Source organism: Vespula vulgaris, chromosome 17 (assembly GCF_905475345.1).
Source record: "Vespula vulgaris chromosome 17, iyVesVulg1.1, whole genome shotgun sequence".
Taxonomy (NCBI): Eukaryota; Metazoa; Arthropoda; class Insecta; order Hymenoptera; family Vespidae; genus Vespula; species Vespula vulgaris.
Window position 1 is genome coordinate 3,214,394 of NC_066602.1, and position 24,703 is coordinate 3,239,096.

Sequence of the window (24,703 nt, forward strand, 5' to 3'; positions counted from 1 at the left end):
TACGAAAACGTTTGTAACAGGTGTCAACCTAATATTATTCGTCTTACGATTATATTGCGGATTATAATATTGTAAGATTTCGCAAGTTATTAAAGGGATTTCGAAAAGCTTCAAACAAAATATTATTGAATCACGAATATGTTTTTCTCGATAACACGTTGCTTTGATAAAAGTGAAATTGGCTGAAATGATACGAACATTAGATACATAATTTGATATTGATAATGTAAAAAACACTATCGAGTGTGATCGATATAAAATTTTGAGAATATATTTGCAAGTTTAAGCGAAGAAATAATTTAGCCTATCGAAGAAGAACGAAACGACATAAGGGATGAAATCTCCTGTCGCTTGTTATAATTTTAATATCGACAAAATTAGATAATCGTTTTGATGATCTAACGTGCAACCCTTAAATCGTACGATTCACCCTTTGTACTCTCCTAAAACAATTTTTGTCAGTAGGCGGCTAGGCTCTTGCTCATTTTTTCTATTTTACATATAAATAGATTCTTTTGTTTCGGTTCATTTGTATTTCATATATTACATATATACATACATATATATATATATATATATATATATATATGTATATGTATATGTATATGTATATTTTACGTACATTCATTAAAATTTCATAGGATCGTCCAAAAAGAAAAAATTCTATATAGAACAATGATGGTAATAATAACGCTGAACTTGCAACTCAAACTAACATCGATCCAAGTGTGAAATCAACGTGAGAAGAAAAAAAAAAGAGGAAAAGAAAAAAAGAAAAGAGAGAGAGAGAGAGATCCAAGTCCGGTCGCGCGGATGAGCATTAATGGCTTTATAATCTAATGAATTTTTAGGTTAAGCGCGGAGAAGAAGAGCGAGCGGTAGTAGATCCGGATAGGTTTTTCACCGAGATTTATTGCCGAGGAAGAAAAGATGAAAAGGCGAACGAAAGAGAGGAAAAGAGAGGAGAAAGAGAGAGAGACCGAACGAACGAGTCGGACGCTTATCTCTCGTTTGCCGGTCGTCTCTGATTTTATACTCTCGTGGGAACAATGACGATTACTCATCCTCCGTAATGGTAAAAACGTTTTAATTTAGTTCGATTATCTGGCGTATTCGTAATATTCCTGGTTAGGAGACTTCAAAACCTCTTTTCTCCTTTTTTTTTTTTTTTATTCTTTTTCTTTTTTTTTTTTCATCTCGCGTAAATCGCGCGAGAAGAGGAGTATCTAAATCGTGAGGGAACAATTCGTCTTATTTTTTCTTTTTCTTTTCTTTTTTTCATTTTCTTTCTTTCCCCCTCTCATACCCCTTTTATATATCTTTCTCTCTTTCTCTCTCTCTCTCTCACTCGAAGAAACTCTCTAAGGAAGAAGAGGTGCAATGGAAGCCGCAATATAACGGTTGGTCGTACAATGGTACTGGGAGAAATACCTGGAGGGGTGGGAGGTAGGTTAAGAAGGGTGGAAGGGAAGGGATGGGATAAAGAAGAACAGAAAAAAAATTACAAAAAAGAAAAGAAAAGAAAAAGAAAAAGAAATATACCCCCGCGAAATAAAATTATGCGATATATACTCTCTGTAAGATTCGCTTTGAAGTCGGGAGACCTGTGGCCGGTTCTTTGTACAAATTGCGAGAAAAGCGTCGCGTAAAAAAGCTTGCCCACTAGCCCGAGAGGTTAATACGTTTACCTAGGGAAAATTATTTTTAATTTTTCCGGGCCGCTTCGGCGAACTGAGTACTGAGAAAAGGGAAAGATAAAGAGAAAGAGAAGGAAAAATAGAAAGAGTTAGAGTCAAATAGAAAGAGAGAGAGAGAGAGAATGAGAGAGAAGACTAAGAAGGTGAGAGGAAAAAAGAGAGAAAGAGAGAAAGAGAGAAAGAGAGATGGAAAGAGGAACGAAATGGAAGGAACAAGACGTGCAAAAGAGGAGAGAGTATGGCAGAATGTGCGCTACTGCCATGTAAGAATTTCTTAATTAGATTCGAGCAGCTGCACGTTCTTTTATTCCTTTTTTTTTTCTTCTCCGTTTTTCCTTTTTTTCTTTCAATTATTTTTTTTCTCCTTCAGCGAGTAATATTAGAAATAGAGAGGGAGAGAGGGAGAGAGAGAAAGAGAGAGAGAGAGAGAGAGAGAATTCTCTCCGAATTGCGAGAGTTGCATATAAGGTGATAAGAGTTCGAGAGGCAAGATTGTCGGCAAAGACTAATCCGTGTAAAGGTTTATGACTTTTGATGTAACGTAAAAGAGCTCGATATAGATACGCACACACAAACACACACATAAATACACACACACATATATGTATATTCTGATTAATCTGAAATTTTGACAAAACGAAGAAAAATTCGTGAGAGAGAAAAAGAGTGAGAGAAAGAGAAAGAGAGAGAGAGAGAGAGAGTACATGGTAAAAAGGGCGAATAAATCGTTGCATGTGCCTTTGTCAACGAAACGACTGGGTGGTGGTCGTGCAAAGGGTGGTCTGACGCCTCTCTGTTCCTGGCTTTCGCCCCTCTTACCCTCTTACCCCCTCTCTCTCTCTCTCTCTCTCTCTCTCTTTATACTGCTCTCTCGCGCTGACGGTGCGCCGCGTACATTTTTATCAATTATTAAGAACTCTGGCGTACAATGGTTACGTTGGTCGCGTGGTAGTGATAGTAGTGGTAGTAGTGGTGTCGCCAGTAGAGTCCTTGATGTTCGTTTGTGAAGCGTTAGTGTTGGTGACACCTCTCGTATCCACGAATTTCTCCCTCTCACGCATCTCTCGCCTCCCCTCTCCTTCTCCCCTTTTCCTCCTCCTCTCCTCCTCTCCTCTCTTTTTTTCCCATTTTCTCTCAGTCTCTCCTTCTCCTTCCTTCCTTCCTATCTCTCTTCCTGCCATGCCAGGAACATTAATAACGCGACCGTGGACTAACCATCGTCAACAACCAACCCCCTTTGCCAACGTTACCATGTCCAGCCACGTAAAGCGAGAGAATAATAATAAAATACATACGTACATATATACATATTTATGTTTATATATATATATATAATATATATGAAACTATATATATGAAACGTAAGCTATAACGACGTCCGAGTATACCTAATCTCTTATGTTATATCTATACAAAGCTGCTTGTCGTCCCGTGACAAGTTAAAGACTCGCGTGACCACTGACCAAGATTTTCTTTACTTTTCTCGAACGTTATTTCTTTCGTACTTCGTATTTCGATTTGAATGATTTCTTTTACAGAAGCCATTGTTTCGGTGATTTCGGTGCTACTACTGAAATTCGTAAAGCAAGATGGCATCCAGGTTCGACCGACGATTCTCATCTCTTGGTTTTAACATCCGAGAATATCTTTCGGTTGGTATCGTTGAAACGAAACGTTATCTATCGTTAAATACGCTTAGATATTTTTCATCGTATTAAATTCATTTTAATTTCCACTACGTTACTTTTTTCTACGTAGTTTGTACGAGTGCGAGATCAATAGAACGCCGAAGCTTATCAAAAGTTGGAAAGTCGGACGTAGTCCGATGAGTGGTTCGCCATCGAAAATACCTAATTTTGCGTCACTCGGTGATACTGCTGTCGATTTTGATTTTGCTACGCCAACGTTAAGGAGACCGGAACTTCTCGTCGGTAAAAATATAAACGAGGTATATACGTAAATAAATAAATAAATATATTTCACAGTAGGGAAGGATTGTCGTTCGATGATAAAAATTTTTTTTGGATATCGATGGTATCGTTACAGGCTAAAAACGCCATCGATTGGAATCAAATCGAATGGCCGATCCTCGTGCTACGCGGAAATGGCGAAGTTCTCATTGTTCGTGATAATGTTCTCTATGATAAGTAAGTGAATGCATCGAATTAAATGCGTTTTAATATTAATTCTCATCGTAATAATATCGATTTATCTTTTTTAATATATTTTTTTTTTTTAAAGTTACGATAAACCTGTAGTTTATGGTTCGCTGTCTATGTATCCACCGACCGATGACAATTATGGAATAGATTCGTGTTCGATCATGTGCATACAAACCACTCCACCTATAGTTGTAATTGCTATGTGCAATGGAAGAATATATCATGCTATATTGCTTAAAGAAACATTGGAAGAGGAGGAGAACGATAAAAAGGTACGATACATTTCATCGACTGTTTTACAAAAATTAAATTCTATCGGATTTTTCTTTTGAGATTGAAATCTTTCGTGTTTACGTAATTAAATGTCGATGTGTAGACAGTGTTCATTAAAATTTTCTAGACCTGGTCGCAATACGGTTCAACTTACAGTTTACATACACCAGAAGATGCACTTTACATCTACGAGTGTATAGAAATGGAACTTGGTTTATTTTTCACGGATAATGACAAAAAATATAATTGTCCCATTCATGTGCATAACGATAAGGGTAACAAGTCCAGGTATTTCGATTATCACTTTTAAATTAAATATCTGTAATCGAACGGATGATTAGTTTGAAAAAATATGACGATTATTTATTGAATAGAATTTTACGTTCGTTCATTAGGTACTTTTGTTCTCACAATGCTGGAATACATATGGTTAGTCTACCAATGGTATCACAATTAGACGATTATATCAATATTACCAATGGTAAAGAAAACATTAAATAAATTTTTATTATAATACCATTTATTAAAATATCTATTAGTATAATCTTTAATCTGATTCGTTTGATTCTAGATAAAATAGAAGAGAGCTTTTTACCTTCGTTGTCAAATCAATCGAGTTCGCAATATTTAATTTGCACGAGAACTAAGCATACCGGAAAGGATGAGGCCACACCAATTCTTGGATTTGGACTTATTCAAGAACCATGCGTGCTAATCGCTTTACTTCATACGGGCGATGTCGTCGATCTTTCCGTAATAGATCTTCATTATCTTCCACGTATCGAACTTCCTGAACCAATAGTAACTTCAACTAAAAAAGTATGTTCGATTATTTACAGAATTGAATTTAAATTATATTATAATAGACTGACCAGTATTTTTTAACATATTTAATCAGTATCTGAAAAAAGTGATCGGTATTTATAATAAAACGTAACACTGGTCAATTACATTAAGTAATGGTTTTTATCTTACAGAGTAACTTACAATTAATCGATAAAAGATACTGATCGAATAAATACAAATGATAATAATATTTGCATATATATGTCTTTTGTTTTTTATTTATTTCATTGATTTATTAAAGGTGAGCAAAGAACCTTTCGACGTCTACATAAAAAATTTGTTAAAGCACGAAACGTCGCAACCAATCACGAAACTTGGAAATCGATCGATGACGCTGAGGGAATGCGTAGAAGTAACAAAAGAAAATATCTTCTTAATTATTAATTAATACACTTCTTTAATTTTTTTGTACTTCCTTTTTTTTTTATTTTTTAATCAATATATAAATCTATCTCTATTGTTTTAGCTCTTGTTCCACGTTACGCAAATCTTTCGCCGACAACATTTTATAAGGCATGATAAGGCTCGCGAAGAAATTGGTAAAAAATTACGAACATTAAAAGCATTAAAAACTCACTTACTAAAAGAATTAGATATTTTAATGGAAACGAAAAAGGAGCTTCAACAAACTGCAGGACGTTTGGCCGAACGTTACGAGGATATTAAAGATAAACAGGAGGAATTAGCACGCAGGTGAATAATTATTTCGAAAAGTATATTTTCCTTTTGGACCCATCTAAGTACGTATTGGTGAATTTTTAGTTTTCATGGTGCCCAAAGCATTGCAAATTTTTTGGAAATCCCCTTTAAAATAAATCAATAATGTAATTTGCAATATAAATAATATGTACAATAAACAAAAATTATTCTATAGGGCGGAAGAGGTGCTGAGATTAGTAAACTACAAGGAACCATCAATGAGTGCCGTTGAAAGAGAAGAAGCGGAAGAATTGAGAAGGATGAAAGATAAAATACAAGATTTAAAGGTACGATTAGAACAACTGAAAAAGAGGGCAGCCCAACAAACGACTTTTATGGAAAATACAGAGATTGTCGAGAAACAAAAGGAAATAGTATTTAGTAAAAATCAAGAAGAAGCTATTAAAGAAAATCTTACGCAAATGTAAGTAATAAAATATTTCTAGAATCTAATAAATTATATCTTATAATTAATCGTAAATTTTTTACAGGACAAAAGATATTAAAAATATGGTAGTTCAAGTCAAAAAACTCGAAGACGAAGTAGGAATTTAGTACATTGGTAAATAAGTTTATTGTATATCATTTTCCTAAACTACTTTCATATTAATTACTATTGGATAAGATAAACGTATAAAAAAAAGAAAAAAAAAAAAGAAAAAACATTTATATTTTCAAAATAATTTATTAAATGCTATACGATCTTATATTATAATTAAGAAACGACATCGATGAAGAAGAATACTTAAACTTATTTCATATATTATCATACATTGATGAAATACCAATTCAGAATCTATACACTGTTAATGTTTCGTCATACATCTTATTTAACATCGATACACGTGATAATACGTGTAAAGAAAAAGAAAAAAAAGAAATAAATAAAAATTAATTGTTTTCGTGGCTCATAAAAAGAATAAAATTATATTATAGTAATATCTACCACATAGATAAAAACTTTTTATTTTTAATTTTATCTACTGTAAAATTATAACAACCATTTTTATATAATCTCCAATATTAAATAAGATGTAATCTTCTTAGTATACTAACTTGTGCGCCCTAATATCCCTTATTTATCCTATCAGTAAATTAACCTATTTCTCAACAATCAAGGCACAAAAATATAATGAGACACATCATTACTATCTTCCATTACTTTAGATTGAAGTAATTTAATTTCCAATCTTAATTTCTCTTTCTCCATCTCCTGCTTTTTTAACTCATTTGTATAACAATTAATTTGTAGTTTTAATTTGTCTTTTTTAAGTTTTAACATTTCAGTCTCATGATGTAACTTTCCTCTTTCCGCACGAAGTACAGCTAATTGTTCTTGCAACAATTGATGACTAGCCTCATCCGTTAATACCACATCGTTGGTATCGATATCTCCTTTTATAATAGCAGCACATTTGGATCCATTTGTTTCACTTTCAGGACTGCTATCTACTTCTGCTTCCATAGACGTTGCCTCCTTCATAATCCAAATCCTCGAATCCGCAGTTTCGTTAAAATCATTGGCTGATTTCGATGTTTGCTGTGGTTGCGACGTTAAGGATCTATTTTGTATTTTATGACTAGATGTAGGATCTTTTGTCATTTTCTCTATATTTGTTGAAGATGTTATAGCATCTATATCTAAAACTGTTTTATATATATACAGATATATATATTTTTTTTTTATAAACGATACGGTATTGTCACGAAAATAAAGAAACGCGTTAATATACCTTATTGAATTTATAAAAGAATAATACCTTGAGAATTAGGAGATTGACTATCATCGACCGTATGTGACAAATGATTACTGCAATATGTATTAAAATCTCGTTCATCAACAAAAACAGAACCATCCGCGTTGACAATAGACTCGACTATTACCGATGGATCTCCATCTTCCATTACTAATTCTCCTACTATCTCTCCATTTGTTGTTATTATATCACCCTCATTATTTGTTCTCAACAATTTACCCTCTGTTGCATCCATTTCATCTACTACTTCTTCTTGAGTCAATTGACCGCCATACGAATCGTCACCATCATTTCCTTCACTCACTTCTAATTCAGGTGATAGACCCTTAAAAAAAAAAACAAATAAACATTGTCCCATTCGATCTCGATTTGAAAATAAAATAATTAATCGTATCTCGTCGCAAGGTCATCTCATAAAATCGATCTTACATCCTGACCCCAAGCTGACTCCTGTTCTTTTTTCATTCTTTTTATCGTTTGTGCAATTTCATCTTCTGACTCGGAATATAATTTTCTTTCGCCATGCACACCTTGCATTTTTTCAATATCGTGTATTTTTTTAAATAATTGATATGCTCTTTCAGGCGTAATGTCTTTTTTTTGCTTATTAGCTGCAGCTATATTAAATAAATCTTTCGAACGTAATATTTTATTCGTACGTAAACGTACATATTCTTTTAATCTTTTACGATCTATATGCAATTGCATGAGGTCTTGTACTTCTTGTTTGATTTCACCACAAAGTTTTCTCTCTTGTGGCAAATTCTTGAATAATTCCTGTGGGATAAATATTGATACAAGATTTTGATTCTTTTGTGCATATGTTTAGTATAGGTGAATTATTTTTTTTTTTCCTTTTTTTTTTTGGATAATGTTTTGTTACCTCTGAAATTTCGTGATTATGTTCGTTATTAACACTAGTTACTTCCAATTTTGTTCCATCTTTCGATGCTCTAAGCATAATGTGTGCTGGACAATTGGTCCTAATTGATCTATATGCAGAGATAAGTAAAATTGTATTATTAATTTCTAATTTCATTATTATTGAACTACATTAAAATCGATTTAATATCTTTTATCAATAAGCATATTATCATTGAAAATACTAAAGAAAATTGTATTTACAAACTAACTGAGATTGTCTCCTGCCAGCACCACGTGGAAGAAACTTTTGACCACCATAGATGCACGCGTATTTCACCGAATAATATTTTAAACGTTCGCTAATAGGTCTTGCAGTTTTCATATGAGCACCGCTAACTGTTCTACTGTCTCTTCTCCAGTAATGCACAAGACTACGTTTTGAAAATTTCTCCAATTTATGTTCCAACTCTTCGTAACTGTCAAACATCTCCCCCAAACGAAAAGATACATCATTATCCTCCACAGAACTTGCATCCATCATAAAAATGACAACTAATAATCTAAGTGATAAAGAACATGATTCCTATTATTTCTTCATAAACCAGTATTTTATTGATCAACTGGTAATATCTGATCCATTACCATCATCTTTCCACACCTACATTCCTATATAACACATAAAATGATATTAAATATAATTTTTAGTTTATGTTTATATCATAAAAATTTCAAAGTCCGACATTTTCTAATCGTAAAAAGCAAAAGAATGTTAGAATAGGCGACCGTCATTAACGGAATTATAACTCTAAAGCGATATTTGAAAAAAGATTATCATTCTGTTTGGATTTCTCTTAATAGATCGTAAAGACAAGATATTTATAAAATATTAAATGAGAAAATTTTGTTTCCTCCATGATTTGTGAGGTTAAGTATCGTTTTGATTGACGTGGTAGAAGCCAAAAATCTAACCGTGAATACAGACAAATACAAATTCTTGAGAGCCGGACAAACTCAACCAGCCAGACCTTTTAACTCTTAACAATTACGTATTTCTGATAACACAATGAACACCGCATCATGTTTAATTTAACTAATCGTTCTTCGAACGTAAATATCGTCAATACTGTTTCTACCAAGACCACGTACCGTGCTTTTGCGCCATTTTTCGTATGCAGGTATACGACCTTCGGCGCATCTTTCCTGTCATCTACTCGTTTCATATTATAGTACGAAGATAAGCTTCTTAAAATGAATATTTCAGAAGTTTATATTATCAGATTCATGTATTTATTACAAAATCTACAAAATAAATTACGAATGTTTTAATATCGTTCGTCTTTATAATATTTATAAGGTACGAAAAAAAATATGAATCGAGCTTTAAACTTATGCATACGAATGCAAATAAATTTAAAAATATCATTTATTTATATGGAATGATCCATAGAGAGATAATTACAGTGTTATCGTTGCGTTAATAGATAGCATTGTCCAATTCTTTATCCATTGGTGGGATAGGTGGTGGTTCATTTTGTTCGACTGGTATAACCTATAATATAGGAAATATTACTTTTTTATATAACAAATTTAAAAAAAATAGCGTTTAATTATATAAGTGTTAGAACAATCACTTACCGAATTTGGATTATTTAAGAATTTGCTTGATTGTTCATCGTTATCCTGGATATTTTTCAAGGCCTTTCTTGATTCCGTTCCTGTTTCTATTATATTTCTTTCAGGAACCTCTTGTAAAACTTGCAATGTAATGTTCTAGGAACGAATTGTATTTGTATAATAATATACATAATGATATCACGATTAAAGAATTTTCTATACCTTTATTGTATTGGCTACAACTGCTTTTATATGATCACTGCTATATGAATCATTCGTAAATGTTTCCATTAAAGTAAGATAAGTCTTGTTCATAATATACTTGATTTCTTTATTTTTGTTTTCTTTCTGTGAATGAATTTAATAAAATATTATGAATTATTCAAATAACTGATAATTATACCATAAAATGTTTTAAAGATACCATATTAATTCCAGTCATAGCACTATCAACTTTTGCAGCAAGTTCGGAAATTTTATTTTTCAGTTCTGCATTGTCTCTTTCATATTCGTTTTGGGACTTTTTGTACTTTTCTATATCTTCCAATTTTGTAAATAATTCATCATTTTTATTACTCAATGATATTTCAAGAACTTTAATTTTATCATTTAATTCTTTATTAATACTGGATAAAGATACTTTCTCTTCCTCTAATGTCTTAGCAAATTCTACACTTTTCAATAATGACTCTGTGAAACAATCATAACTTTATTTTGGTTTTGTAATAATGTTGTAAAAAAAGAAAAATGCATAAAAAGGTTAATTTAATTACCCTTTAAATATTTTACTTCATTTTCTAATTCAACAATTTCTTTCCTTATTTTGGATAAATCAGATAAATGTTCACAACAAACATCTTTTTCGACATCTGTTGTGTTTAATAATTCTTTGTTTTTAGCACCACTTTGTGATGTATTCATAGTTAATAATAATTTCAAGGTATCTTCCATTGTTGCATCTTTCGTTGAAGATGCATTTTGTAATTCCAAAATATGGAACTAGAAGACATAAAAAAATAAGTACTAAGATAATACGTATGTACATGATTACATGATTTATCAGTATAATTACCTTATCAAGTACTTTTTGTACATTATCAGCTATTTTGGACATTCCCATTCTGAGCTCGGCATTTGCCATTCTAGTTTCTGACAAAAGCATATTTAAACTTGGGTCAATTACAGTAGATACAGCTTGGGTTACAGGCTGTGGTTGTAAGGAATACATTTGACCATTTGATGTTATATAATTTGACTAGAATGATGCAAATGTCATAATTTTTTATTAATAATACAAGAAAAAAAAATCATATTAAAAAGTAAATCCGAATTACTTGTAGTTGTGAAGCAGGCCATGGAGATGTAAACGCGGCAGTAGGAATTAATGGTTTAGAGATAATGGGGTTTGTCGAAGGCACGTTATTTTTCGATTTCGTTACTTTGCAAGTACTTTGTGTTATACTCCCAGATGTTTCCTGTGTCATATGTTTTTTTTGTAATGACACTTCTAATGATTCTGTCTGAAAAAGAACATTTCTTAAATTTAAATCATCTTACAATACCATATGTAATATATAATGATCATATATTTTTTTTTCTTTTATTTTTTTATTAAAATAATACAATATAATTTTTTTACCTTTTTCTGTCGTGGTGATTTTTGTGGTGAGTCATCCTACAAATACATATCTTTGATCATATAAGTTGTAAGATATATTATACTTATTACTTTTAAATACCTCTGTATCTTCAGAATCTGTAGTTGTCGATGTCTGCATCTTTGGAAGAATCGATTGACCCATTTTAGCCATTCTTGAAAGCAATGAAGCTTTGCCAGATACTGTAGGTTTAGACAAAGAGTATTGTTCTTCTGAGTCTTGTATATTCGTTACTTCTATCTCCATCAAAATATCTTTATCTTTTGGAAAACCTGGACCTAAACTGATCTATTTAAGAGACTAATTATTATTGCAGTATAAGTTTTTCACAAATATATTATCTCAGCACAACTAATAATGAAAACAATATATAAAGTACCTGTTTACTAGGAGGTAAAAATAAAATCCTTTTTAATTCTTTACTAATTCCTACAAGAGTTTTTTCCCAACTATCGTCCATTGATATATTTACCGTCATTGTTTGTAACGACGAATAATTTATTTTACATGGCTGCACAATATCTGTACTAATAAAATATTTCATAGATACACTGGATCCTTCTTTTGTAACTTTTTCTTTAGTAACAGCTGTTAAATCTTGATAGATTACATTATCTATTTTGTCTTCCTTTGAAAAATATTTAGCTATACCTATTTCTCTTGCAAATTCGATACAAGCATCATTACTTTCAAATAAGATTGACCAATTTTCATTATTGTCATCATAATAAGTGGAATAATTATTAATTTGAACGGTATATGTAAACTTTCTCGTTATGGTAACTATTGAGACATATTCTTGTTTGGTTTTATATAAAATTATTTGATATATTCTAGCAGAAACATTCCCTGTTAACGCTATTCCAAGTTTACCAATAGAAATATATTGTCCATTTTGCCTACGAATAATTAATTAACAATACTAATAAATAAATTTTAAATTGAAATAAAAAATATATATATATGAGAATAAACGTACAATTTATAAGCATGAATAGCTTTCGCAATAATAACTTCTGTTTTAGTAGAGGAAGGAGTAGATAAACTGTTACGCTTGTTACTAGATTTTTTTTGACCTGGCTGTTTTATTACACAGGATATATCTTGATCTTTTGTATAATTTCCAAAAATAGCAGCTAAGTTAGATCTAAAAACAAAAGAAACAAAAACAAAGAATATAAAAAGAAACAAAAAAAAAATAATTAACATCATTATCACATTATATATGTAAATTAAGAGTAATAGGTTAAATGTTAAAATAATAGTATATATTTATTTACCCGGCTCCAGGTACAAAATCTTCATCTTCATTCTTAAATATTTTCTCGATATTTGGCAATTGATCGTCCGCATTCATGTTGTTTTATATAAAATTATTACATATGTATATGTATTTCGTATGTTTTAAAGCGCGTATTAATGAAATAAATTCATTGTAAATATTTATATGTCGAGTGACATTTTCTTAGAATACAATGATGTCATAATGCGACTTTACCGATAAGTAATAGTAGTATCATAAAAGCATCATAGATGACGCTTTAACTCCTCCCCTTCCTCCCACTCACCTTACGACAATGTTTCCTTAACCTACATATTTACTTAATTCTTTACGGGCTACGTAGGTCGACACGCGTAATCGTGTTTGTTTCAATAAGCAAAAAACAAATGATGATTGCTTATGAATAGTGATTTTCTATGAGAGTAAGAAAAACAAAGTTATATTACAACTTTTATATTCGGCAGGATAATGCTTGATTAGAAAATAATCTTATTCGCCGCGTCTTTAGTTTCAAAATATAAAATTTCGATTATGATACGTTGAGACGATCAATTGTTAAATTTCTAATGATAATAGATCGTATATGTATATATCTATATCGCGCGTTGTTACGTACTTACAACTAAATTAATTTTTTTGGCGCATTATAATTATTTCGTCGAATATTATCATCCGAATATTAGAATTCATCTGCAAAGAGTTATTTTCCAGTTCATCGTAATACTCGGACGCGTTAACATCGTATTGGCCGCACATGTTGGAAGGTATTTATAATATAATTTTCTTTATTAGAACGAAACAAAGTGAGATTCGTGTTAATTAGTGTATTATTAATTAGCCGTACATATTACCGACTGATCGATTGATCGATGATGAAATAATGAAATATAATATTTTATTCGACATGACTTAACAGATTTATACGACAGATGTAATGACTTAACAGATTGATACAATTTTTTTTTCTTTTTTTTTTTTAGATTATCATACGATTATTCTTATCATTTAATTTACAATAAAGCAATAATTATTCTTTTATCGGGAACGTGTCATATGAAATATAAATATATACATCGTTATCGAAGTTTATAAAATCGATTGAAAATTTATGCTTATATAAGTTTCAACATGCTATATACGACATTGAATTTTATTAATAAATTGTTTAAATCGAATCGACATTAAATATCCACGTTACAAAAAAAATTAATCGCGTCGAATAGTCATGCATCGACAACAGATCATTTTGTAAAATTGTTTCTAAGGATCGATTAATATTTTATACCCTTTATCGTATCGATCGTATAATTTAAAAAAATACGAAACAAGAGAAAGAAAAAAGTATTACACATCGATATTGATAATTTAAGATCGTCGTTATGCGTAGTTATTACGTATAAGGAGAAAATCGATATTGTTTTCGATTGAATCGATATTGTTTGAAAATTGATAATTGTTTTCTTCAAGAATTATCTTATTCTAAGAAAAGACGTAAGGAATGTGTGCACATCGGTGCACAATTATGATGTAGGTACTTACATGTTCACTCACAAATAATATAGTAATGTTATGTCATAAAGGGGGAGAGAGAGAGAGAGAGACACTAATTATCGCGTCGCGACTTCTCGTCATTACGCATTCGTATAAAATAATTGCATTTTTTTATTGTATTAAGGAAAAACAAAATTTTTCTTTGTTATCAAAAAGAAATAAACTAATAAAATCCAACTAATAGAAATAACGTCATCGATTACTTTCTACTTTCTTACACAAGTTTATAACTTAATAATTCGATATTATCGATTCGCTAGTTTCCCTTATGTAATATTTATCTTGCGATAAATTAAGTAAAACAATTGACCGTTTGCTTATTTCTAAATGAGGCAATTGTTTCTTCATTTTCCGATAATCTAATCTATAGAAAAGATATACGATATATTTGAACGTAAAAAAAAAGGAGAGAGAAGAAAAAAGAAAAAAAGAGAGAAATTCGCACGAACTTATTATTATTATAAGCGTTATCACGATTAGAACGTATTATCGCATTGATGCGTTCATTAGAAAATATTTTTACGTTAAACACATACGCGCTAATCGATTTTATCGATACTGTCGTATTAATTCAATCGATTTTCTTATTTATACAATTGTGTAAGGTATATAAAAATATTATAATAATTTTTTACTTACTCTTTCAATATTTGTCGCAAACTTGATATCTTAGTTTAGTTTGGTAATATATCTTAATCAAATACGATATCGTGTATTCGAAAACGCTGTTTTTTCTATTCATTTCGAGTGATCGTTGCTACAATCGATTAAATGTTCTCGTACACAACTATCTTATTGAATACAGTATCGATTGTTGAGCGTTTGTAATAGTTGTAGATTTGATTTCTTCGTTTCGTGTCCGTTGAGAAGATCAGTGATCGAAGGTGGGGACAGGGTTAAAGGACCTATCATCATTAAGTGTTACATTCCGAGGGACTTCCCAGTTGTCGTTCGATTTTTCGTTTAAAAGGGGGACACGGTTTCTCCATGTCCATTCAGTTTCACTTTTGACCAACTACGGTGACTACGTTGACCTTCGAGGACTTGCGATGACAAGAAGTATCCTTATTTTCAACATTATCCTCATCATTTTTCAATTACAAAATGATTTGGTCCTTGGCGCGCCGCTAAACGAGACGATGTATCGTCTCAATACTACTGGTAACACTTTCAAATAAAATCTTGATTACAATATCTCGTAATTATTAGATCGTTTCGTATTTGTTTTAACAAAATGAATTTGATTCGAGTCGGAAATGGAATTGATAAAATAGTCTTATTGTTCGTCGTCTTTTTTTATATATAGCTTATCTATAACCAAGCCGATTTATATTCGTCAGATCGATTAATTCCACGTTAAACTAACAAAATGGTAAAGAAAATAAATAAAGTAATATAGATTGTGTATAGATCATTAAATTATTCGACGACTATTGACGATGTGTTAAGTTTACAAATTTTTAAAGAAAATATTTTACGAATTTTTAAGTATCGATCGCGTTTCAATTTCTTTTTTTTTTACACACACACACACAAACATACACATGTATGTATGTATACATATATATGTCGTAATAATTGTTCTATATTTTTTTTACGTCAAATATGAACGAAGGAGATAAAATGAATTCAAGTAAATCACGCAAAGTCATTATCGATCGTGACGATCGAGTTTGATTAAAAAGTTAAAAAATTTATTCATTGGTATTGCCGTTATGTAAAGAATTTCTTCGCGTTAGGTGAATCACAGTCGATTCGAACGTTTCTCTTTTTTTTTTTTTTTTTTTTTTTTTCTTTAACACGCTCCTCGTATAATCAAAGTTAAATATGTACTTCTCAATGATCGTAAGAACTCGTTGAATATTTTATCGGTGATAGATTCCTCTTGAGAAAATATATAAATGTACCTACATCAAATGTGTTCACGACAGGTTGTCCAAGGATTGTCACAAGAGAGGAATGGAAAGCTCGTAAACCGTTGGGCGAGCAACAACTCGAACGTACACCAACGCCTTATGTCGTGATCCACCATGGTGGAATTCGTCAATATTGTTACGATCAGGAAGCCTGCAGCAAGATAGTCAGATCTTATCAGAATCTGCATATCGACGATCGTGGTTGGTTCGACCTTGGTTATAATTTCGTTATAGGCGAAGATGGTAACGTGTACGAAGGCCGTGGATGGAATAAAGTTGGTGCACACGCGCCTGGATATAATTTTCAAAGTATCGGTATTTGCATCATAGGAGATTTTATGGGTAAGTTTGTAAAAAAAGAGAACGAGAAAAACAAGAAAGATTATTATCGATGGATAAATAAATTCTATAGGTTTTGAGAAAATGTAATTGACATAAATCGGCATATGTATGTATGTATATATATATATATATATATATATATATATATATATATATGTATGTATGTATGTATGTATGTATGTGTTTACGCGTAAACTTCCTCTTTCTAGTATCGACGTTGCGTTATTATATTAAGTAACACACAACATAGATACATTACATATGTGTATTATAGTCCTTCAAGTGAATCCCCTCGAAAATTATTTTCTTGAATACGAATTTGAAAAATAATTTTATTCTACGAGCTTGTTTTATCATTCGATATTTGATATTCGATATCATTACAGATTTTCTTCCAAATGACGCGGCCCTTCGTGCCTTAAATTCTCTCATTTCTTGTGGCATCTCTCTTGGAAAAATACATCATGATTATAACGTTATCGGACATCGGCAAGCACGTAGTACACTTTGTCCAGGAGATACATTTTACAAATACGTTATGACACTTCCTCATTGGACATCTCATCCCATACCCGACAGAGTACAAATTACAACGGAAGCTCCATCACAGGTACCAAAAGGAAACGACCCGAATAACGATTACAATATCGATAAAGTTATATTAGATTTAGTATAATAGGCTGCGTGCAATGAAACTATCGTTCGATGCTATATATCGTCGTATTAAAAATATTATATAACCGTTGCTACCTCTTTTATTATTCTTTTTTTATATTTAGTTTTTTCTCATTTTTTTTTTTCACACGGTATCGTGTCGTACGTAACTTTTTGACACTTCGAACATTGTATATAATGTTTCGAATGAATTTTGTATTTAAATATAAATCGTTTTTGTAAATTATTCATTACATTACGTAGGATAGTAATATATATTGACGAAAACTTTTCGATTAGCGTATGATTTCAGACAAAATAATACATATCGACGAGTATATATTATTTACGAATCGATTAGAATAGAAAAAAAAAGAAAAGGAGAAAAGAAAGATCTTATGTGTACAGTGCAACAATTATATCAGATCATATAAACAATTTGTTTTGCGTTATATATTTGCGGTATAATTACATTGATTCAATTTAATGTTCGGCGAAATCATCGAATCGCGATGACTATTTACATATCTATTAACATACATTTGCGAGAATGAATATTTAACATTCTATGTATCTGATCGCATTTATAACAAAAAAAAAATTAAATAAATATTGATATGCTTGCAATAACGATAAAACGATACGCAAATCAATTGGGAAGCCCCGATTGAAGAGTCTCTTAAAAAGAATTTAATATTCTATTTTATGTATACGAAGATAAAGAACACGAACGCATACACACGTATAATTTTCATTGCTTGTATACAACAGACGTACCAATACAAACGAATACTTTTATATGCTTGATATTAATATCTATGTGCAAAGGTCATGTGTTCGATGTATGCGTTCAAGAGCGGATTAGTTGATCAGTATATATTAACTGCCATCAAGTAGTGTATAGTATCAAAGAAGTAACGAGAATGGTCCGAGTAACGTTTCTACTTGTTGCAATTTGCATCGCAATTTGCCGTGCAACGGAAGTTGCAGATTCGGCTGAAACATTTGGTAACAACTCTTTCTCTTTTTTTCTTTCTTTCTCTCTCTCTATCTCTCTTACGTTGTTTCTCTTCTTGCGACGTAATCAGTTTTCTCGAATCGAATGTCCGTCGATCGTTTTATAGATTCGTTCAATTGCGAAATAAAACGAAGAGACCAAGAGATACAATTAAAAAGACCTTGACTCGTATCTCGATATGACATATACTTCGCACTTAACGAAATTTATTTTCATTCGAGAAAAAAATGTAAAATATCGGAGTAATCATTAGCAATTCGGCAATAAAATTGATCGTTCGTTCGACGAGACAAAATCCGACGAGATAAATTTGAAAAACAATTGTGTATCTCCATTAAAAGAGTAAACCGTGTGAAAATATATAATTGCGAGAATAATTTTATCGGCCGTTAGTACGGTAATTATATCGTGACGTCAGCTTTGACATGAGGAGATTAGATCGAAAAAAAAAAAAGATTTTATACGTTATATAGTGTAATTTCTTTAATGACATTATCTCTTCGTATGTTTTCGCAGTTGAATTTTTATCGCAGTAAATAAAATTGCTGATCGATCGATTTGTTATCTGATACTTACATATTTATTTTCAGGAACACCTAATATCATTTCGAGACAACAATGGGGAGCTAGACCGCCGAAAACTACTATACCTGCTCTTAAAATTAATCCAGTTCCTTACGTTGTTATTCATCATTCGGATACAGTTGGTTGTAACACTCAAGCAATTTGTCAGGCTAGAGTTAGAAGTTTTCAGGTGACGCTTATGATATGTTCTTTTTATTTCTTTTGGTTTCTATTCACGAAGATGTCTGATAACGTTACGAAATTATTGCTGGAATAATTGAAAAAATAACTACTTATTATATTCGTAGAATAATCATATGAACACGAAAAAATGGGACGACATCGGCTACAATTTTTTGGTCGGTGAAGATGGTAATGTCTACGAAGGTCGTGGCTGGGGTAAACATGGCTCACATTCGGTCCAGTACAATGCCAAAAGTATCGGTATTTGCCTCATTGGTAAATTTACAAGTAAGTTACAAGCGCATCTTTTATCATACTTTCTTTTTAAATTTAATTTTTTCGTTCGTTTTTATTTTTCCTACAATTGAAAATTTTACTTATGTCTACTTGTGTATAGATACCGTACCAAATTCAGCGAGCGTTCGAGCAACACAGAATTTGATAGCTTACGGAGTAGCTAACAACAAAATCAAGTCCGATTACAAACTTCTTGGCCATCGACAAACCGCTCAAACTAGTTGTCCTGGAAATGCTTTATACAATTTGATTAAAACATGGGCTCACTGGTCCGAGAAACCATAAGAGTTATGCGATTAAATTGATCTATGAAATGTAACGTCTTATTGTTTTAAACTTGACAATCATTGGAAAGTTGAACGGATAGTTTTTTTTTTATTTTTCTTTACGACAGATAAGTTCAAATTCGATTTTCATGCAAATATTTTTACTTGTTGTTTCGTAAAGAAAGAGTTCTAAAAGTATTAATAAAATTTTCTTTGAACATATATTTATTCAGACTGATTTTTTTTGTAATTTGTAACACGTACAGTTTCATTGTAACTTTATTTGTTTACGATACACACACACACACACAAATGTATATACCTACACGAGTATAAAATTTTCTCAATGATTTACAATACGCTTACTGATCGAAGTAATATTATTTAGTTTGTATCCTTCGATTAGATTTATTAAAATAGGAAATTCTTCGCAGTAAACGGTAAAAAAAGAGGGAATTCACCGTATTTATTATAAGAGGAAAAATCAAGCTTGACCGACGCTAATTTATAGTTGTACGTGCTTCACTAATTAGAGATCTCTCATCGATCTTTTATCGATCTCTCGTTAGAACGATCGTACTGCGTACCTACATCACGATTCCTTTCGATAAATTACTCAAAACATTTCTTTATTCACGTTTTCTTTATCCTGCCAAGCGATCATAAAATCTGATCTGTAAAATTTCTAAGAATTATACAGAACTTTTAAAGCAATATATGAAAAAATACAGAGTAATATTTGTAATTTTCCGATTATTTAGACAATCTTTAATGTATAAGTAGATTAAATTAATATTTAAACAATAATAAATTCGATTAACATTACAAAGATCATAATAATTCTGAACAAATTGAAATTTAATCAAAATTATTTTCTAATACACCGAACGTCAGCCTTTGGACCGATAGTGCGTACGTTGTATATAATAAATAAAACGTTCGCAATACCGATTTCCAGATCCCACCACAAGGAGGTAGCTGCGTAGGAGATTCATATATAAATTTCTTAAAAAAAATATAAAATATTATATAATAAAAGTTCTGGATATAATAGAGCATAGAAACTTATAATAAGACTACGACAGAACACATGAAATCGTATAACACAATAGATAGTTTGTTAGAATTAACATCTAATTTTTTATAATAATTAAAATTAAATTAAAATTTCAAATTCAATAGTGAATGTTATATTGGTCAATATGATGAATAATTATTTGAAAATATTCAAACTATTATTAATAGAGAATAAGATTATGCACGTAAATGTGATTTGCATATTCAACATATAAATGCTATATTATATATCGAAATCTAATAGAATAGAAAATAAGATTGATAAACTGTAAATGATTAAATCAAGATTATAAAATATTATATATAATGTAAATGAGAAATTAGAAGAACCAAAATTGAAGAAGCAGGAACAAGTCTGAACACGTCTGGACGGCTGCTGATACAAACGAAAAGTGTTTAGAAATGAACTAAGTCGTCCTCTTGGTCGTTCTTTGATTGTTTACATGTGCTATTGTCTGTACTTCCCAAATACTGCGTACAGTGTAGCGTATACAAACATGTATATAGATATACCTGTAATAGAATAATATCATGCTTTTTCTTTTGTTGCTCGTCGGAAACTCATTTCCAAGAATTATTTGGCAATTGGTGGGGATATTTTAAAGCTATTATTTATACGCTATCTTTCTCTCTTTATTAAGGAGCTCATCATATGTATTTAAAAACAAATTTTTAATTTAAAAATATGAGCATATAATAGTGAACATAAGTAGAATAAAAAATATAATATTTAACCTGAAAAAAGTTGATAAAAATAAATAAAAGTAAATGAAAATAATCAAGAACAAATAAAAATAATAAAGAAATTAGAATTTTTCAGTGCGTTTCACTAAGAAATAATTTAATACGTTATGAATATTGAAATTATTAAAAGCTAAGTACTTTTGAAATGTACCAAAGTATGCAGCCATTTGTTCGATATTGCTTGCTTTGTATCTTAAAATACAAACTCAAACAATATCGATTGACCAAGTCTCATCGCTTGGAAGTAACTGCATATGGAAACCTAATTATTAATAAAAATGTAATAAATTTTCTAAAATAAAATAATTGCAGAAATAAATTCGATGTCGAAATTAATCTGCTTTTGTTTGTACTCGTCCAAATGTTATATAGAAATAAAGATCTCTCACGTGGCTTTGAGAGAGTTCGAACACTCGACTGTTTTTGTTTTGATATCGATCGAAGAATGTTTTAGAAATATACAACCTAATGTAGCTTTCATGTCGTATATTACCTATCTCTTTCTATTAAATCTCGCTATATTTATTAAAATAAAATAAACTTACCTATCGAATAAATGTATCGAAGAAATAAATCCAGTAAATGCCAGTAAACACTGGGAATATTCAACGCTTTGTACTGTAGCTCCGGAATTCTTGAAAATCTGAAAAAAATAGGATCATATTACTACAGGACAAGATTAAAAGTGTGTGTGTAATATGTGTAGGGAATATACATACATGTGTGTGTGTGTGTGTGTGTGTGTGTGTGTGTGTGTGTGTTACATATTATCGTATATCTATATATATATATACATATATATGATTGTACACTGTATGTAATATATATATATATATATATATGATCGTATACCTATATGTATATAAATGATCGTATTTCTGTTGTGTGCGTGCATGCATGTGTGTGTGAGTGTGTATGATCATATATGAAAATCGAATTTAATACAAATTATCAATCGATTACAACTATTAATGCAAAACTATTGATCAGAGTATCATTAAAAAGTGAGAGAAGTATTAATATTGTGAGAATAAAACAAGAAAATAGAAGAAACAATACGACGCGAAAGCTCCTTGGGCGATCTACGAGAGGCTGATTTTATTTTCGCGAATATCTTTTTAACGCGATGATGCCCAGACTTGCGAACGCGGCCTCATGAAAATCGCACGTTTGGCTATCGATTGATATATTGGAAAAGGATGTACGTTAGAAAAAATTTGCTAATTACCTGTAATTATGCGGAGCGACGAAACACCGTGTACACTTGTCACTGCGTCCAAGATGACGATGAGACTAGTGGCAAGGAAGGAAAGTAGTCCCTATAATTCCATGACGTCATCACAGGTACAATCCAGTCAAATCAAATATTATATTTTTCAATGAAAAATAATAAAAAATATAATATAAGTACGTAGATAATACGATATGGATGACAAATGTAATTAATTCGAATTTCAAACATAGACAATAATTTTTTAATGAAAACATGATATTTTTTAAAGATATAGAAACGTTAAATAGATACGCACTTGTATCAGAAAGTTATCCCTATGCTTTATACATTACGCGAAATAATGAGTAATTGTTAAATCAAAATAATTCGATGGATTTATGTATTGATGGATTTATGTATGATATATATATATATATACACACACACACATATCTGTATATGTGACTACATATATATTTTATAAATATTTGAAAAAAATAATACTTCTTTGAATTTTTATTTAAACATATCGAATAATTACATAATTTATGATCGAAGTAATATATCATGTGTCGATAATAATCATAGATAATCGAGAATCAAAAAGAAAGGAAAGAAGGAGAAATAATAAATATGTAAATAAATATATACAGAACTAATCATTAAAATGTATCATTGAAACGATCACGAAAACTACTCATTATTTATGGACAGTACTAACCTATATAAATAACAAGAACTGAATTGACTTACTAACCTAATTTATATTTTCTCTTCTGTCTTTTTCGAAGCGAAAGCAAATGACAAAAAAAAGAAAGAAAAAACACAGATGTAAACGATTGTCGAGCTCGGAACAACGCACCAAAACATTCGTAATAATCGTATCACACATATACACACATATACGTATATTATACATGCATAAATTCTTCGAAACGTCTAGTATTCACGCATTCTCACAGATTACGTTTTTTCATTTTTCACAGTTGCTCAGGAGACAAAGAGGTAGTAGCTGTTGATCCTTCAAACGACGAACATCTCGATTTTGGGAGACAAAGAACGATCCACTAACACTGATTCTAATTCGATGCTCTGTCTTATCTCGTGAAATTCTTGAAAATCTGAAAAATGTGAAATCATATTAATACAGGATAAAATTAAAAGTGTGTGTGTGAAAAAAGAAGAAGATCAAAAAAGTGTATGTGTATATATAATCTGTAAAAATATCCATATACGTGTGTGTGTGTATATGTGTTTGAAAATCGAATATAATATAAAATATCCATCTATTGTGATTATAAACGCAAAATTATTGATCAGAGTATTGCTAAAAAGCGGGAGAATTATCGATATTGAGAAAATTAAGCTGGAAAATCGAAAAAAAAGTACGATGCAATAGCTCCCCGAGGGATCAACGAGACCGATTTTATTTTCACGAATATCTTTTAAACGCAACGATGTTCCGATTTGAGAATGCGGCCTTTTGAAAATCGTTTATTTAGCTATCGATTGGTGTATAGTAATAAAGTGTACGGTGGAAAAAATCTTCTAATTACTTGTAACGGGGAGACATATTTGGTTGGTACAAACCGAAGCAGCAATGGCGTCATCTACACCGTGAATGTGCAGCTTCACGTTGTACATACATATTGCGTCATTTTAGAAATATTACGCATTAATAAATATATTAATTTTTCTTAACATTTTATTGAAAAATAGCACAAAATATAACATTCAATCGCGAAAAAATCATTGAAAATTGTTATGAAACGTCTTACTACTTTCTATTAAGTTATATAAAATTCCCGCCAAATACGTAAATACCCGCGTAATGATACACGTAAGTTTCTTCTGTCTTCTTTTACTTCGGGTGTCAAAAGATAATTAATTAATTAATGGAATAATCAAAGAATTTATCTTTTCCATGATCAATATCTCTTGTAAATGTTCGAAAAGAATGATATTTAATTATATTTCCCTATAGATTGATCTATAAATATTAATTCATAAATAATTTCTGTTCGAG

The 24,703-nt window shown here is 30.8% G+C and overlaps 4 protein-coding genes and 1 long non-coding RNA gene across 8 annotated transcripts in view; 2 read left to right on the top strand and 3 right to left on the bottom strand.

The window, feature by feature from the left end:
- LOC127070241 (nuclear pore complex protein Nup88) overlaps positions 1–6,350 on the top strand; it is a 56,923-nt gene extending 50,573 nt beyond the window's left edge. Inside the window, exons 3-13 of the mRNA XM_051007960.1 lie at positions 3,236–3,349; positions 3,456–3,645; positions 3,744–3,844; positions 3,939–4,131; positions 4,260–4,420; positions 4,528–4,613; positions 4,704–4,951; positions 5,220–5,330; positions 5,445–5,671; positions 5,853–6,101; positions 6,169–6,350. Coding sequence (XP_050863917.1) covers positions 3,236–3,349; positions 3,456–3,645; positions 3,744–3,844; positions 3,939–4,131; positions 4,260–4,420; positions 4,528–4,613; positions 4,704–4,951; positions 5,220–5,330; positions 5,445–5,671; positions 5,853–6,101; positions 6,169–6,232 — 1,744 coding nt within the window. The 3' untranslated portion in view covers positions 6,233–6,350. The remainder of the gene's footprint in view (positions 1–3,235; positions 3,350–3,455; positions 3,646–3,743; positions 3,845–3,938; positions 4,132–4,259; positions 4,421–4,527; positions 4,614–4,703; positions 4,952–5,219; positions 5,331–5,444; positions 5,672–5,852; positions 6,102–6,168) is intronic.
- Positions 6,351–6,517: 167 nt separating this feature from the next.
- Positions 6,518–9,684, bottom strand: LOC127070242 (uncharacterized). Of its 4 annotated transcripts, none has more exons than XM_051007964.1 (7): positions 9,445–9,684; positions 8,941–8,964; positions 8,568–8,858; positions 8,318–8,426; positions 7,864–8,211; positions 7,438–7,759; positions 6,518–7,324 (listed from the first exon to the last, which is right to left on the bottom strand). In XM_051007964.1, exons 3-7 carry the CDS (start codon positions 8,837–8,839, stop codon positions 6,792–6,794), a joined length of 1,584 nt encoding a protein of 527 aa, XP_050863921.1. In that variant the 5' UTR covers positions 8,840–8,858; positions 8,941–8,964; positions 9,445–9,684; the 3' UTR covers positions 6,518–6,791. The 4 variants fall into 4 exon arrangements, with proteins under 4 accessions (XP_050863921.1, XP_050863920.1, XP_050863918.1 ...); XM_051007963.1 differs by having other exon boundaries at positions 9,268–9,684; XM_051007961.1 differs by having other exon boundaries at positions 8,568–8,964; positions 9,324–9,684.
- Positions 9,685–9,703: 19 nt separating this feature from the next.
- LOC127070240 (FK506-binding protein 15) lies at positions 9,704–13,095 on the bottom strand. Its single transcript, XM_051007959.1, has 12 exons — positions 12,851–13,095; positions 12,550–12,717; positions 11,950–12,469; positions 11,652–11,858; positions 11,552–11,587; positions 11,247–11,432; positions 10,985–11,167; positions 10,686–10,911; positions 10,337–10,602; positions 10,135–10,260; positions 9,934–10,068; positions 9,704–9,847 (listed from the first exon to the last, which is right to left on the bottom strand). Exons 1-12 carry the CDS (start codon positions 12,925–12,927, stop codon positions 9,773–9,775), a joined length of 2,205 nt encoding a protein of 734 aa, XP_050863916.1. The 5' UTR covers positions 12,928–13,095; the 3' UTR covers positions 9,704–9,772.
- Positions 13,096–15,396: 2,301 nt separating this feature from the next.
- LOC127069950 (peptidoglycan recognition protein 3-like) lies at positions 15,397–19,865 on the top strand. The gene is made up of 7 exons (XM_051007686.1): positions 15,397–15,564; positions 16,335–16,661; positions 17,048–17,331; positions 18,850–18,865; positions 18,924–19,087; positions 19,206–19,368; positions 19,478–19,865. Exons 1-7 carry the CDS (start codon positions 15,453–15,455, stop codon positions 19,660–19,662), a joined length of 1,251 nt encoding a protein of 416 aa, XP_050863643.1. The 5' UTR covers positions 15,397–15,452; the 3' UTR covers positions 19,663–19,865.
- A 1,046-nt stretch (positions 19,866–20,911) lies between these two features.
- On the bottom strand, positions 20,912–24,487 carry LOC127070243 (uncharacterized). Its single transcript, XR_007784431.1, has 5 exons — positions 24,234–24,487; positions 23,435–23,798; positions 22,693–22,783; positions 22,010–22,107; positions 20,912–21,233 (listed from the first exon to the last, which is right to left on the bottom strand). It is a non-coding gene; the product is annotated as an uncharacterized LOC127070243 (long non-coding RNA).
- Between the last annotated feature and the right edge of the window lie 216 nt (positions 24,488–24,703).

Coding starts and splice junctions, on each gene's coding strand:
- LOC127070240 (XM_051007959.1), bottom strand. CDS start 12,927: ATGAATGCGGACGATCAATTGCCAAATATCGAGAAAATATTTAAGAAT. Junction 10,261..10,336: donor CTATGACTGGAATTAATATG/GTATCTTTAAAA, acceptor ATTCATTCACAG/AAAGAAAACAAAAATAAAGA. Junction 9,848..9,933: donor TCTTAAATAATCCAAATTCG/GTAAGTGATTGT, acceptor CCTATATTATAG/GTTATACCAGTCGAACAAAA.
- LOC127070242 (XM_051007964.1), bottom strand. CDS start 8,839: ATGATGGATGCAAGTTCTGTGGAGGATAATGATGTATCTTTTCGTTTG. Junction 8,427..8,567: donor GCTGGCAGGAGACAATCTCA/GTTAGTTTGTAA, acceptor CTCTGCATATAG/ATCAATTAGGACCAATTGTC. Junction 7,325..7,437: donor TCAATCTCCTAATTCTCAAG/GTATTATTCTTT, acceptor TATATAAAACAG/TTTTAGATATAGATGCTATA.
- LOC127069950 (XM_051007686.1), top strand. CDS start 15,453: ATGACAAGAAGTATCCTTATTTTCAACATTATCCTCATCATTTTTCAA. Junction 15,565..16,334: donor GTATCGTCTCAATACTACTG/GTAACACTTTCA, acceptor TGTTCACGACAG/GTTGTCCAAGGATTGTCACA. Junction 19,088..19,205: donor CTAGAGTTAGAAGTTTTCAG/GTGACGCTTATG, acceptor TTATATTCGTAG/AATAATCATATGAACACGAA.